This window comes from Lepidochelys olivacea (assembly GCF_965140295.1).
Source record: "Lepidochelys olivacea isolate rLepOli2 genome assembly, chromosome: 11".
In the NCBI taxonomy this organism is placed as follows: domain Eukaryota; kingdom Metazoa; phylum Chordata; order Testudines; family Cheloniidae; genus Lepidochelys; species Lepidochelys olivacea.
The window spans coordinates 63,366,172-63,382,987 of NC_140421.1; the positions used below are offsets into that span (position 1 = coordinate 63,366,172).

At 40.8% G+C, this 16,816-nt stretch overlaps 1 protein-coding gene across 1 annotated transcript in view; it reads right to left on the bottom strand.

Moving 5' to 3' along the window:
* The window catches only part of DYTN (dystrotelin), a 52,204-nt gene extending 36,292 nt beyond the window's left edge, over positions 1-15,912 (bottom strand). Inside the window, 4 exon segments of the mRNA XM_084643122.1 lie at positions 1,618-1,819; positions 8,495-8,569; positions 12,675-12,732; positions 15,428-15,912. Coding sequence (XP_084499248.1) covers positions 1,618-1,819; positions 8,495-8,569; positions 12,675-12,693 — 296 coding nt within the window. The 5' untranslated portion in view covers positions 12,694-12,732; positions 15,428-15,912.
* Between the last annotated feature and the right edge of the window lie 904 nt (positions 15,913-16,816).

A 16,816-nucleotide genomic window follows, 5' to 3' on the forward strand; every position in this document is an offset into this window, starting at 1 on the left:
GACAATGATGCCTGGCCTTAGGAAGACAGAAAATGGCTTGCAAAAAGGGACCAAGTCAGTCCTGTAATGGAGATTCTTCTATGCAATTTCCCTTGGGTTGTATGTACTTAGAATATGAAGCTTAGAAAATACTCCTGATATTTCTCGTTTTGTTCCAAAATGCACTAGTTTATATTTAACCTTTAAGTGATTTCTGTAAGCAGTTCATCAAATGGAATTGCAAACAGCAGATCAACTTATTCATTACGGAAAATTCAAGGGGGATGGTAAAAGTACAATGAATCACTTAAGTTCTGCTTTTGAGGGCTTAATTGGTACATAGGTTTTGTTCTGGCTCTTTATGCGGGGTAAATTCCATCCATTGTGAATAAATTAAACAATGAACTTCACTTTTTTCTTTTGTTCCTGATTGATTCTGCTTATGAATGGATGACTAACTTTTTAAACTGGAAAATGATGGATAGTAACGCAGGTGTTAGCAGACTGTCAAACTGAACGACTGAGTAGGGTTCAAATGAATTTTGGCAAAACTGTCTGATAAGCCTTGTGTTCGCTAGTGAAATTTTGCAAAAATTTCCCACCATGATTAAAACTAGTTCATCTTTGTGGCTTCCTTGTTAGTAAAAACCCAGCTGTCAGCACCACCCTTTCACTGCCTAATGGGCCGCGGCTCTCAGCGCACACTCTTTCTGCTTGTCACCCTACAGTTTGGGCATTTCTTTTCAGTTCAGGGAAGGGGTTTATCCTCTGCATTGTTCAACAGCAAATCAGGTTCATACACCTTTCCAATTCACCATCACTTAGTTTCTCAGGTAAGAGCTGCACAGAGCATTCATAGTTCATGCCATGTAACCTAGCACTGTATTTTTTCAGGACACGGAAAGCCGCCATAGATTCAACCCTTGTTGTACATCATTACTGCTCTTTTGTAGCATGAGTGAGGTTGTTCACACAACAACAAAGCTTCTCCAGGTCTTGTTCTTACCAACAAAACCCACTTGTACATTTCCCTTTGCTGTTGTTGTTGTTTGTGAACTTAGTGCTCATTCTATTCGATAACTGGGATTGGTGGGTGAAGCTCACCAGACCTGGAGACTGAATTACTCTGTCAGACTGAATAGCTGCAGAATGGGAAGCCATCATGCAGGCTTCCTGCACTGCTCTGCCAACATGCCTCAACCCTCAGCTGAAAGCATTGCTTCTAAGGTTGAAGAGGTCATTCACCTTCCCCACGCTTTTGGTTCCTGGCCCCTTGTCTGAGATTGCCATCAAGGGGTTGATTCAAAATGGCAGAAAGTTTGGAAAAGCAGCATAGTTCGTGAGATTTCCACCAAGTTGGCCTGAAAGCTCATGAGAACAAGTCTGCAAGATTTTGGTGCTATCTAACCTGAACCTTAGCCCTGCTTTGAGCTTTTACCTGAACCTCAAACCTTAGCCTAAGCTTAATTCAGATCTGAAGCTAAACCCCTCTGACTATGTATAATTTAAATAACACATGCCTTTTGAGCTCGTGGCGGGGGGAGGCACTTTCCCACTGAAGTGGCATGTAAAAGCAGGAGGGGATGGAAATGGGTGTTGCTATAGTGATGATGAAGTCACTGGTGCACTTGCTCTCACCTGTCATACATGGCAGTTAGCAGGTTCCAGGTGAGCTCAGGGGCTTGTGGCTCTACCTGGCCTGGCTTATCTAATCTGGCTTTCTGGAATAGCTCCTTCAGCAACTGCAGTAGCTGCTGTGTTGTCAGGGAGCTCTGCTTCTCCCTCTGACACTGGTGGCTTGGCAGGAGGTGCTGAATCAGGGAGACATCAGTCAAACTCACTGTGGGAAAACAATGGGAGAAATTAATCAGTCCCTATGTCTTTATCATAAATGGAAGCTGAACATTTCGTGAAAATACATAACTAAGACCTGTCTGGAAAGCAAAGCCTCTTACAAGACTTGATATAAAACTGAATGGGGAAATACCCTGCAAGGGCTCTTGTGCTGGGTTTTCATATTCAGCTAATTTTCTGAGAGTCCAAAGAAGGAAAAGATCAATTGGGCTTTCATAGGCCTGATTTTAAAATGGTGATACAGGAAAAGTGCAGGAGCAATTGTTCATCCAAACTGCACATGTAACTTTTGTATATGGGATGCAATTCACCCCTGTGCAGAGAGAGAACACAAAGCCTATGCACCACTTACAACCTCAATATAAGGCTTACGTGGGACTTCAGGTTTCCTTACCCTCCACTGTAGGTTTCCATACAATGTCCGCTAGAATGAAGGAGCCTGGGAAATGGTTTGGCCAAGAACACTGGGGCAACCACCCTATTATAAAAAAGTGCCATAGGATAGTTAATGTCCACAGAGTGCAGACAGAACTCTGATTTTTTTTTTTAAAGATCACATCCAAAAGACCACAAGCCAGAGTAAACAGCATAGAACTAACTGTATCTAAGTAGAGGGAAAAGTGCATGGAAAGTGACTGGAAAGAGAGAAGAGATGAACAAAACCAAAGTGAACAGCAGGAATATATCCTTGGAGTTCACTCAAGAACTGAGACCATTAATATGAGCATGTCCTGCACACATATTGATCAGAGAATAGATTCCAAAATGGGAACATCCACTGAACCAACTGGACATATGATCTGAAAATCATCTAGGAAGTCCTATTTCATCAATGATTTTGTGACAACTTTTACATATGCTCCAAAGAGTCTGAAAAGATTTTTTTCATAGATTATAAGGCCCAAAGGGACCCCTGTGATGGTCTAGTCTGTCCCCCTATAAAGGTATTTATGGGATATTTTACTTTACTAAATCCAAGCCTTAATGTGGTTTTATTATTTATTATTACAGTAGAAGCAATGGGCTCCAGCTGAGATCAGGGCCCCATAGTGCCAGGTGTAGTATATACATACTGTGAGACAGTCTCTGCCGCTAAGAGTTCACAATCTAAATGGATAAGGGATGGGAGAAAGAAAGTATTATTATCCCCCTTGTAGAAAAAGGGAACTGAGGCACAGACAGATTAAGGGTAGGATTTTGAAAACCTAAGTGGTTTAGGAACAGAGGGTCTATTGACTTTCAAATGACTTAAATATTTTGAAATTCCCACCCAAAATGACTTGCCAACACATAGAAAGTCTGTGACAGAACTGAACCCAGGTTTCCTGTATCCCAGGCTAGGGCCTCAACACAAGGCTAGTCTTCCTCTTCATGGGGCCTTTTGCCTTAAAGGCAATGACTGTTATTTTTGTACATCCTCAGGAACAGACTGTTTCAAGTGAGGATGCTGGGGCATTCACCTCCTTGAAAGTGACACAAAGACAACCAATTACATATGCTTCCATTCAGTGTTAAGTTTGCATCCAGAATTAGAGAGCAAAATAAATGCTGAGAACTCTACTCAGTAACACCTTACTAAAACAAAAGTCCCACTGACTTCAGTGAGAATTTTGCCTAGATAAGCAGTACTGACTAGATCCTTTATAGTCTAATTTATTTTGTTGTTGTTAATATTAATAGCATTAATAATATTGTTTGCAAATTGCCCATGCCTTTTTGATGATCTATGTCTATTTCCAATAAATCAATTCCTAAGCAACACATCAGATTGTGACATTTAACAAGACCATATATGAAGTTCCATAATTGCTGGCAACTTTTACACTATGTTAGCAATGTAATACATTGTAACAATTATGCAAACATTCCTTAGCTTGCAAAACTTTTTTAAAATCTCTGCTGTCTCAGGCTGGCCAGCCTTCTAGGGGAGCTGGTTTCAATCTAGCTAGTGATTTAGCAGTTAACCCCGAGCTGATGGTGATCTGGACTCCATTACAATTGGTGATCCCAGCTGCGGAAGGGTCAGGGAGACTACCTAGAGAAGGGAGAGAACAGACACAGGAGGAAATCCAGGAGAAAGGGAGTTCTTGCTCTCTGGGAAGGGCCTGGTGAAGACAGACTGAGCAGGGCTATGGAGACAGAATTAGTCCTTGTGGTGGGAGCTGGAAAAGGAGAAAGGTCCAGGGAGGCACGCTTGTGGGTTGGTGTACCAGGGTAGGAACAAAGAACTGGGCGGACCTTGGGAGAAACTTTGGAGCCAGAGGAGAGGCTGTATTATCCGTAAGCTATTAGGACATGGAGGTAAGAAGTGGGCCAGGGAAACAGGAGCAGATCTAAAGGGGAAAACCTAGCTGCTCAACAAACCACAGTGGAGAAGGGGGGAGAAATTGGGGTTTCCCTACCAGCTGGGAAAAGGATGTAAAAACTCTATCACAAGGACTGTTGAGCCCAGAGTGGGGCTCAGGACTGAGCCCAGAACATGGATTGAGGAGTAGCCCCAGTGGGGTGAAAGGATCTCTTGTTGGGATGTGTGGACTTTTAGCTGGCCTTGTTACTCCAGAAGATATCTGAACTAAATGTGACTTAGAGGCAAATTGTGGACAGAAATGGTTCATCGTATGACCAAATTGGTGGTCAACAGGGGCTGTTAGAGGCAAATATCTCTGCAGTGCTATGCTAAGGCAGTGAGTAGAACTGTTTACAAAGATCTATTAAAGGGAGAGTTTTTTTGAATTTCAGGGGTGCAGTGAACAATCTACTACTGCCATTATAGCAGATCTGCTTTTTCTGTAATAGCATTGAGTGTGCTCCTCAACCTTCACCACTCTTTCCATTAGAGAGCTGAGATAGTTCTGATGATCTGTGCTAAGTAGCTACTGAGTGACCAGTCCCTTAACCCCAAATACACTGGCAAATACTATTTGTGAAAAGGGGCTTGTTACCATCTGGTTTAGCATAGGGGGTGAATTTGACATTTTACATTGTAGTTTGCAACGTTGGAGCTGTGAGAGAGACAAGGTCGGAGAGCTAATATCCTTCCTTGGATGAACTTCTGTTGGTGAAAGAGACAAGCTTTTAAGCTACACAGAACTCTCCTTCAGGTCTGGGAAAGGTACTCTGAGAGTATGTCTACACTGCAATGGAAACCCAGAATTAGTAGAACTTGAGTTAGCAGTCTTTGGGTTTGTTAACCATTTATCTGTAACCACAGGTTAGGAACTATTGAACTCTGAGTCCCAAACTGGGGCTCCACCATCTGCACTGTATTATGCAGGCCCAAGTCCAGCCACACACATCCCAGACTTCCTAGTGCCCTCCCAAAAGATGGCCACTTTACCTCTGTTCATGGTGCAGTGTGGGAAAGCTTGACGGTCTAAAGGACAAGGAAAGTTGGCCTGTGAGGTTGTGGACTACTTTTGGCAGACTCCCAGAGTCTGAGTCCAGAGGGGCTGTGTCCATGCTGCAAAGCAATAGAGCTTGAATCCTGGTCCCAGTTTGACTCCGGTTCCAACCCTCCTCTCCCATTGAATCCTAGCCCTGGGTTAGTGCAATTTGTGTGTAGACAGAAGGGGGATTAAGCTTGAGGCTGAGTTCAAACCCTGGGTTTACAATGCAGTGTAGAATAGACATACCCAAAGTGTCACAGCTAAATACAAGGTGGAACAGATTGTTTAGCATAAGTAGCTAACACCCATTCTAAGGGACCACTCAAGGTGAAGTGGTCCTTTAACACCTCTTCAGTCATAGGGGAAAAGATAGGGGGCAGGTTAGTGGGTTACAGATTATTGTAATAAACCATAAATCCAGTGCCTTTATTAAGACCATGATTTTTAGTGTCTAGCAAAGTTATGAGTTTTAAAAGACAAGCCTGGGAGTTTGTCTTGTGCAGATTTCCTTTGAGGACAAGGACTGAGAGGTCAAATATGGAGTGATCATTTTGTGAAAAGTGTTTGCCCAAGGGTGATGTGTGTGTGCGTGTGTGCGCACACACGACTTCATTCAAGAGTGTAGTGATTGTCTGTTTTTCACCCACATAGTTGTTGGGGCATTGGTGCAAAGGATGAGGTATACCATATGTTCTGATGGCATGTGGCGGACCTGTGGATCTTGAAAGGTGTGTTTGGGTGTGGGGTGGTATTGGCCATCTTAGCAGTGGAGATATGTCTGCAGGTTTTGCATCTGTTCTGGCAGGGTCTGGTGCCACTTTGAGCTGGTGTCTCCAGGTCTGCGGGAAGCTTGCTTCTGATGATGAGCTTGGTGAGGTTGGGGTGGGAGGTTATTTGAAGGGCAGAAGGGGGGTGGGTCCAGGAAAGACTTCTTTCAGGATGTAGTCCCCATTGAGTATGGATTGTAATTGTTTAATGATACCCTGTATGGGTTCCAGTGTAGGGCTGTAGGTGACAACTAGGTGTGGATGGTCAGAGGGTGTGTTTTCCTGTATTGAAGTAAGTTCCCTTGGGGTACTTGGATGGCCAATTCCATGATGCAATCTACTTTGGTGGAGAGTTCTTGTTTGCTGAAGATGGTTTTAGTGTGTTGTGTGAATCCCAGACTTACTCCTTAGAGCATATTCTATGGTATCTGACGGGTGCCTGGCTGTAGATAAGTTTTTGGTGTTGTTTTGGGTAGTTACTGGATCTGTGAAGGTAATTGTGGTAATCTGTGGGTTTCTTGTACCATAGTTGTCTGCAGGGTTCCATAGCTGAAGCTGATTGTGGTGTCCGGGAATTACTCAGTAGTACGTGCGGCGGAGAGTCCTGTGGCACCTTATAGACTAACAGACGTATTGGAACATAAGCTTTTGTGGGTGAGTACCCACTTCATCGATGCATGTAAGTGTGGGCAAGGGAAAGCTGGGCTCCAAGGCAAAATGGAGAACATCTGCTTCTCTTTCTGGGGTGAGTCTGCCATCCTACAGGGTACAATCTGTTTGCAAGAATACTGTTGTTTGCCTGGTCACTGTGGTTCTCCCACATCAAATACTTCACTCACTGAGGAGTAGGTTTATAGGTCTAGACTTTATTTTAGTTAGTCTGGCTTCAAGTTTTAGAAGCTATTTAACTTTCTCCTCATTTTTCTTTTATTTTAATTTATAGACAATGAGCCAAGCAGATGAAGCAAGTAGGGCAAAAATTTTTTTTTTTTTTTTTTTTTTACAGTTTGAGTCCGATTCACCCCACCTAGCAGCAGAAGGTACAGTTTTCACTAGTGAGGCCCATACTACACTGAGGATTGAGGCCCAGATCCTCACAGGTATTTAGCTACTTAACTGCCAGTAAGAGTAAGGTGCCTAAATACCTTTTGAGGATCTGGGCTTTACTCTAAGGACGAGAAGGTTGTATTTGCTTCTGTTCCTTGGGGAGTCCTCTGGACAGAGGTAGTTTTAGCCTCTGAGCTTCAATAAAGCCCTTCTGATGAAAGCTAAACTACGAAAGGGATATGCTGAAACTGGGGGATCCAACTTAGCCACATCCCTTCCCGGGCCCATTCAGTCCACTTCTTGGCTACTTTAGCTCCATGCAGAGTCCTAAGCAGAGGTGAGGCTCTGATTGCTTTTGATAGCAGAAACCATGCTAAGGGCCTTAAGCATGGTTTCTGCTATCAAAAGTTTATATACATAGCACCAGATTCACGCCAAATTTACATAAACTATTGCTGCCCGATACGCTTCTTTCTTACTACTAAAGCTGGTCAAAATTGGGGGTGGAGAAGGGGAGGGATATAACAAAAGATTCTTCGGGGAAAAATGAAACTTTCACATTGAAAATTAAACAATATTTTAAACAAAGCAATGCTTGGTTTTGTTTAAAAATATTTCACTTCAATTTTAGGTTTTTCCCTACTTTTAAAAAAAATTGGAGAAAGTATTTGTTTCACTTGTTATGCTCTCTCTTTTTATAAATATTTGCACTGTCCCCCCTCCCCTGCCTCACACACACTGGTCCAGTGGGAGGGTGAAAGGAGAAAGTAGGTTTTTCTTCACTTTTCTTCTTTTTTATTTTCCATTGAAAAAGAATTAAATACCTATTTTTCCTCACTTAGCTTTTTCCAATGGAGAAAGAAAAAAGGAAATATAAGTATTTTCCTGCTATTTTAAAACAAATTTTGAATCTTCTCGTTCCTTTTGAAATTTTTTCAAACAGAAAACATTTAATCAAATCAAAACTTTCTCCAGAAAATCTTTTTTAAAGTGAGACCCCACTTTTGATTACTTTTTTTTTTTGCTGTTGAAAATACTTTGAGCAGTTCTATATGTACTTATTTTATAACACAAATGGAGATAATGATATTTATCCATGTCAAATGTGTGTTGAAAGGCTTTGGGAAATCATTTAGTTATTAGAACAGGTAGAATCTGAGCTCTACCCCCAACTAATTGACTAAACTGTCATTTTGGGCAAGTCATTTCACCCCTTTTGAGCTTGAGTTTTTCAATCAGTAAAATGGGGATAATGCTACTTAGCGCCATTTGACTGAGAATCTCAAAGGAAGCAAGTACATGTATGAAGTATTATTTATTAATTCATTAATGTTGTTGATAATGTTTGAGATCATCAGACGGAAAGCATTAGAGAAAAACAAGTAGCGGTATTTATGATTGCAACTCAGAGCCAGCACTCTTGCAGGTTCTCCTCCCACGGGACTCCTTTGAGCTACTTACACTGGCACAGGGTTTGCACTGAGCGTAGTTTCAGGGCTGTTCTGTAGACAGAATTCTGAATGGCATTTAGAGCTTCTGTAAAGGAAAACAAATATAAATTACCATAGATTCTCTTGTGCTAGTTATGAAGGGAAGGGACGGTGGAACACTCAAGAGAACACGGAAGAACATGAAAGGAGTCTCCAAAACCTGACGTCTGAGACCAGGGTTTCTCAAACTGTCCTGTTCACACCTGATCCCAGTCTGGACTCAGTTACAATTAGTGAGTAAAAAACGACTAAGGACACAGGATTTAATCCAAGAACTTCAGTGAGATAGTCAAGGGAAAGCATTAAAGCTGATAAATTGCTTGATTCTAAGAGGGCCACAGATGTTTGTTTTAACATAGAATTTGCCCAGTGCATGGAACACTATAGCCCGGCTGGGTGTGAGGGTAACTCAACAGGCTCTTACAGAAACAGCATCTCTGCACTGATAAAGAAGGTGCACTGTTTTTAGAAATATCATTTCATTATTAATTTGGCAAAAGACATGCACAGTGCTCATCCTTACTCTGCTCCATAAACAGAGCCAATGCCCAGAGAAGTTAATAGGTTTGTGTTCCAGAACTGCAAGACCCAAGTGTTATTTTTACCGTATAGAGTACACCTGGTACAGAAAAACATAATGCTCTCCTGATGTAAATTTTTCAGAGAGAGACCAGCCTAGAAGTTTGATCACTATTTTAGACCCTCTCCATAAATAATGCTAGAGGGACTAGCCTGTCCATCACTGGAGCCACAAGACAGGAGGATGCCATTTTGGGAAGTTACTACACACTGACAGAGCTCATGCTATACTACAGCTGGTCAAAAATGTCCACTGAAATAGTTTTTCTGACAGAAAATAGCTTTACAACAAAATGGAAACTTCTGCAGACTTTAAAACAACAACAACAACAAAAACAACCCAACAACTCGGCTTCAACAAAAATCTAAAACTTTGAAGGAAAATGGATGAAAACCAAAACAATTTCATTTTTGTAGCCTTTTGCCAGGAAAAACAATTTCTCAACCAGTTGTACTTTATACTGTGAAAACAATGTTTGGGTCTTGCATCTGTGGCTCTGTTAGAATCAAACAATTTGTCAGCATGAATACCTCCCCTTGGCAATCTCACTGAAGTTCTTGGGTTAAATCCCGTGTCGTTACTACTTCTGCTCAATCCTTTCACTCCGCTCAAGTCAACGGGAATTTGAGTAGGAACTGAGTAAGGGGCTTCGTGACTTGACCTGTTATTTATACAGCGCCAAAAATATTCCTGGCGCTTTACAGACATACATGTAAATTTTGTATTTAAAAAATGCTTATATACAGTATCTTTAGAAGCTATCACAGGACTTATTAGCTCATTGCTTTCTCCTGGTGAGCCATATATATCCCTGCGGTTCAAATAGGAGGCAAATACAGATGATGAAGGGTGTAGATAAACTGCAAACATGCATAACTGAGAGGAAATAGGTCACAAGACTCTCCACTTGTTTCCTGTGGAAATGGACCAATTTGTGGTTCCTCACATACAAACCAGTCTAATGCTAATAGTCAGCAAATTATGGACTCTGCTGGTTCTCAGTTGCTTCCTATGATATAGCAGTAACCCTTGTCTGCTATGCCACTTGTCCAGTCTTGGTTTTGTCAGGTTATGTTGCTGCCTGTTGTTTGGAGAAGTTATGCAGCATAATGCACTGTAGCAAGTAATGCAATATGGAAAAAGTTTGGTTTTGCTGGCTTATAGTACTAGTGATTTTTTTTTCTTTTCTTCAAGGGCCTGATCCAAAGTACATTAAAGCCAATTGAAAGATTCCCACTGATTTTAATAGGCTGTGGATCCAGTCCCAAGTCTATCTTCCAGAAGAAGAACAAGAAACATGAATGTAAGGTATCATGTGACCTAGGGGTAACAGTGGACAAGAAGCGGGATATGAGTCAACAGTGTGCCCTTGTTGCCAAGAAGGCCAATGGCATTTTGGGATGTATAAGTAGGGGCATTGCCAGCAGATCGAGGGACGTGATCGTTCCCCTCTATTTGACACTGGTGACGCCTCATCTGGAGTACTGTGTCCAGTTTTTGGCCCCGCACTACAAGAAGGATGTGGAAAAATTGGAAAACGTCCAGCGGAGGGCAACAAAAATGATTAGGGGACTGGAACACATGGCTTATGAGGAGAGGCTGAGGGAACTGGGATTGTTTAGTCTGCAGAAGAGAAGAATGAGGGGGGATTTGATAGCTGCTTTCGACTACCTGAAAGGGGGTTCCAAAGAGGATGGATCTAGACTGTTCTCAGTGGTAGCTGATGACAGAACAATGAGTAATGGTCTCAAGTTGCAGTGAGGGAGGTTTAGGTTGGATATTAGGAAAAAATTTTTCACTAGGAGGGTGGTGAAACACTGGAATGCGTTACCTAGGGAGGTGGTGGAATCTCTTTCCTTAGAAGTTTTTAAAGTCAGGCTTGACAAAGCCCTGGCTAGGATGATTTAGTTGGGGATTGGTCCTGCTTTGAGCAGAGAGTTGGACTAGATGACCTCCTGAGGTCCCTTCCAACCCTTATATTCTATGATTCTATGTGACCCAACAGGAAATTCTTCCATGAATAAGATTCTCTAAGATAAGGGAATTTCATGCTATCATCTGACATTCTCAGGCTCACTTGCAGAGGGTACAGGTAACCATCTGCTAGTGGTCTGCTTTGGAAACATTTCACCATATTTTTAACTTTTAAGTCAGTCCTTAACAAACATTAGGTCACCAATTGCTCATACTTTAGGATTAGGATTTAGATTAGCAAAACTAATCTGCAAGGTGTCCAAGCAAAAAAGAAATTAGCCTAAATTACATATCAGTCAGAATTACTATTGATGAGAAGACATTTTACAAGACACAAACTAAATATCTAATTTCAAACTGGGGTGAAATTCACCCCTTTGCAGAGACACAGCAGGAGGCCTATGCACCACTGAATTCCACATCCTCCCTAGATGGACTTCTTTTGTGGGACTCAACTGGGGCATAACCTTGTGCAGGTCCAGGCCTTAAATGGCCCTTATGTGGTGCTAGACCTTGTGCTGACTCTCTGCAGAGGGTGAATTGTACCCCAAAGCCACTAGGTTTTAAAAAAAACATAACTCAGTAGTCATTAATTTATAGTTGGGAGGGTTTTAGAGACTGAGAATCAAAACCAAGAAGAGAAAAATAGCACACAGAGCACCAATATTACAGTAGACTTTCTCTCCATGTTACCTGGCAGTAAATAGGTTATTACTGAACAAAAGGGTTTATTAATACATTGAATTCAGTTTGGGGCTACACCAGACAGCTGAAGCTGGGCTGAGGACCTCCTGAACTTCATTTAGACTAGGTTGGCCAGGATGTTGCTGCTGGCCCTCAAATATAAAACTCATGAAAATAGCATAGGCCAAGTAATTGATGGTCCTTGATGTAAAACTCTTGCTTTTATAATAGTTTGCTGATTAACTTGCATTAATGAGAGGGGACATAACTGTTTTCAAGTGTATGAGTTTGTTACAAAGAGGAGGGAGAAACATTGTTCTCCTTAAACTCTGAGGATAGGACAAGAAGCAATGGGCTTAAATTGCAGCAAGGGCAGTTTAGGCTGGACAATAGGAAAAACTTCCTGACTGTCAGAGTGGTTAAGCACTGGAATAAAATTGCCTAGGGAGGTTGTGGAATCTCCATCATTGGAAATTTTTAAGAGCAGGTTAGATACACACCTGTCAGGAATGGACTAGATAAGACTTAGACCTGCCATGAGTGCAAAGGACAGTCCCTTCCGGTCTTATGATTAAATTGTTTTAAGTTACATATTTTTATCCTCGTTTCCTTACACCTCACATCTAATTATCCAGTAGTTTTGCATCTTACTGACTTAAATGGCAGGTAAGATAGGAGAACAGATACTACTTTACATATAATACAGGGAGCACTGTAAGAATAACACAACCCGGAAATCCTTCTTCCAGGCTGCATGATCTAAAGCAACAGACTGATCTGCCATAGCATTTGATCTTGTCTCCTACATTATAACAAAAGATTCTGAAGATGGAACAACTCCAGTTAAGTTCACTAGTTTGGACACTGGGAATTCTCTTGTGAAATTTGGGAAGCACTTGACAACAGTACTTACCTTGCTGGTCTGGATCCATAACAGAAAGGCTTAGAATAGGCGGATGCCACTGGACTTCCTGTAACCAAACAAACCATGGTATTAAATCACAGCTCCCAGCCAGGATATGTGCAAGCTCTTTAAATTGGACATCTGAATCTGCATCATTTACTGGGTATATTTCAAGATGAAATTAAACAAAAATTACATAAAACGAGTCTTTACTTTAAAATGGACCCCTTCGTATTGCAGTTCCAAGTGCATGAATTCCATTAAATGGGCCTGACTCCCCTCTCCCAGGCAGTGTGAAACAGGAGTAATTGTAAATTGGTGTGAGAGGAGAATCAGGACAAATGGGCATTTAAATGCAGGTATGTGGTAGGATGGGATCCTTTGCTATTCAGTAATCCAGTGTGCATGTACAATATTACCACCCATTCAAGAGTAAATAATCCCAGAGAAGAAAGCATGTCTTGAAGTCTGCTAGCCACTTAGCAAGTGCACTTGCTTTAATAATTCAACTTTTTAGATTGTTCCAAGTGGAGTAAGATTCTTCAACTAAGGTGCTATTATTTCTTTTCAGAGGTGAATATGGAAAGGTAGAAGGGAAAACATACACCCAACTAACATCTGTAACCCACTCCTGCTCTGGAAAATAGAAGTCCTTATACCACTGAGAACAGTGGAGATTTCAAGCCCTGCTCTCAGCTTACATGTCAGAAATGCATTAAATTAAATTCTGTTATTAGCTGCTGTAAAAATTCCTGTGAAGTTTATCTTCTAGTTATGCACTCACCTTTAGCAACATAGGGCACAATGGAACAGTTATAAGGTTCTAAATGCATTATGTACGGCTCAGTGAAAAATCCTGATGTTCAACTGAACAAGAAATGAGTAACCTAGTCAGTCAGAGTTGGAAATGATCTGAAACATTAATAGTATAAATATGACATTAAAGCTGAACTTACCCAAACTTGCATCCTATTGTATTTTTCCACTCACAGCCATTGACCACTACTTATCAGATAAACATGATAGTACATATGCCAATTCCACAGCATAGAAATTCGATGACCTATAGTTATTAGTGGGTCTGAAAAATGATGTCTACTATAGATGTATTGATTACCATTTTATTGTGTGAAAGCTGTGACTTTTGGTCCCAATCTTACTCCCACATTAATATTTTAAATAGAGGAACCTACAGTTATTTTTGTTCATTTGTAGACTCTCTCAAAACTCTTGCTTTGAAAGGAATATCACTTTTTAAAAATTCTCCTTTCCTTTCCTTTCTTCCTTATTACAGTTTATGGGCCTGATTCTCCACTAGCTCTGATAGCCCCAATTCTCAAAAGTTCTTAAGCGGTTGCATACTGATGTACTAGTGCAGTCCCAGGGAAATCAGTGGGACCCCAGAACAGCAGGGTTCCATGCCAGTGAATCAGGATATACGTTGTTATTAAAGGTGTAGTTACCTAAAGGCTGCCTCACTTTTCTTATAAGACATAGACTTATATAGATGCAGCCTGCTACAATAATTACCTCTTACTTTTTTTTCCCAACAAAGGTATACAAAATAAAGCAAGAGGTGACATTGTATATAAAGGTACATGGGGCAAACTGGGCGTTAACATAAATGGTAACAGTTCCAATGACTTCAATGAAGTTATGCAGTGAGTGCAACTCTGTTAAGGCTTGATCCTGCAAGATGTTGAACATTTTAGCCTGATTAACCAAAACATTTATGTATATCCTAAAAGTTAAGTATAGATGTAGTCCTGTTGAACTAAATGGGACTATTCAAGTGCTTAAAGTGAAACAGGTGCTCATGTGTTTATCTGGGTTGGACTAGAGTGCTCACCATCTTGCAGGATGGAGCCCTCAGATACCAATGAAGTTGCATCCATGTGCATTAGCAATGCATTTGGCTCAAAGTGTTTGAAAGGCATTATTACATTATCACACCCACTCACATGATGAACTTATAAACTTTTGTGTTTTAAAGAGGGAGGTAACTAACGTGATTGCCTTTAATGGGGATTTCTCGTGAGGTGAACAGGATTTAGCCCAAGGTTAGTATCTGTTCTGTACATAAAGTAAGCAAAATAAAAAGTAATACTTATCCAGGTAGCAACTAATTGCTGCATTAACACCTCTTCTCAATTTCAGTGGGATCTGATGTACTATACTTGATGCACAGTATAGCATGTCAGTAACAATGTCTAAATGCTATTTAATAATTCAATAGGCCTTATCCGAACAAACTAGTAGTATAAATCATGAATATGCATGACAGAACTCGTACAACCTTAGGGACTAATCCAGCGAACAAAAGTAACAATAGAAGTGCAAGGTATAAGTAACATTACTCACATAAGTAGTTCCATTGAAACTAGTGGGAATAGTCACATACATTAAAGTTACTCATTTGCATGAGTGTTTCCAGTATCGGGTCTTGCATTGTTTTTTGTTTTTTTTTAAAACATAGGCTAACTAACATTCTGGAAGGCAAAGATATCTACAGTAGATCAACAGGACCAATCCTGCAGTCTTTAGTCAGGCAAAATCGAGTCAAGTGAGATATTCAGGGTGATCTGTACTTAAATACCCTGAAGAAGCCATAGCAATATACCCTGAAGAAGCCATAGCAATATAAAACATTTTCTTATACTTTTTTGGGGGGAGGGGGGAAAGGGACTTATTGTCATGCTGTAATTGTAAATACAATCTCTTCTCAAATACAGTAACGGTTCTTACCTTTCTCTATTACCTACCGAAGGCCTGGAAGTCACAAGGTATTGTGGAAGCTGTTCAGTAGTTAAAAGCTGATTTCAAGACACAACTCTAAAAGATTTTGCTTTTAAATGAATGCTGTTCACAGTAATACACAGGAAAGACTCGGCTCAAGACACTGTACATTGTCTCAGCAGTCAAAACACAGAAGAGTAATAAATATTCTGAATAATTAAATACAGAACGAACTTGATCGTTGTTTCAAAGGGCCATTTTTCTTCTACTGCGAGGTAACATTTCTAGAATGGGGAAACACAAACAAGCATCTCCCGGTTGCTGAGAAACATGATGTTGCTATGGACACTGGAGGAAGTCATTCTCTCTCAGGCAGGAAGCAAAGTGTCCTGTGACAACCCACTAGTCTGACAACTCAAACAGGGACAGTAATAAGCTGAACTGGTAATGTAACCCCCTAGGTAAAGTAGTGTTAGTGTAACCAAAAAGCTTACACATTTTACAGTACAGCCAAATGGTACAGTATGTGCAATGCAAGTGCTAAAATTGGCAAGAGAAATTCATTTATTTAAAGAAGTTTTAAAATTAAGCTTTTCCAGTTATTCTGACAGGCAGTATATCAGAACTCACATATTCTACACATTCCCAGCATATACAGCATTAAATAATAGCTCATAAAGTATGCACTGGAAATTATTTATGGCTTAAAAGATACTAAATCTGAGAATGTATGAACAAATATCTTACAAAGAGGCTGTTACAATGTCAGATTTTAACTATCCTATAATTTAGGTTTAGAAAATTGGTCTGGTCTAAAAACTGGTAGAAATACTCTGAAGGCAAACGAGAACATACTTACAAAGTTTGAAGAAAATGTGACAAACTGGTTTTGATTAGAGCCACGTCTATTCCCTGAAACCAGTGCCCCCATTGAAGCACCCTTGCCCCAGGAATCATCTGACTCCTACATGATTTCCCTAAGACACCCAGGAGACTCTTGATTCCAGTATGACCTCTACGCAGGAGACAGTTGCCCCCATACGAAACTTAGGTCCCTCACTTGTTGCCTCCATGACACTCTTCCCATCTATGCTATTCCTTCTATAAAACACTCAACTTCCATTTCCAAATCCCACCCAAGCTCCCACCCTCCTTTGGTCCACCTGAGCACTCTTCTCATAAGCTCCCTTTCCTTTGACTCACAAGACTCCCTCTCCCCATTTAGTCCATCTCAACTGGCAAAGAACTAAAGAACTCATCTTAGTTTCCTCCCTTGTCAAATGGAGCCTCCATCTGAACAGAAATTAGTTTATTCAAACACTCTTTATTTGTTGCAGATAACAGCAAAAATTTTTATCCTGATTCCAAACTTTGCAGAAAAAGCAAATTAAGAATGCACAATGGCATTTAATTTA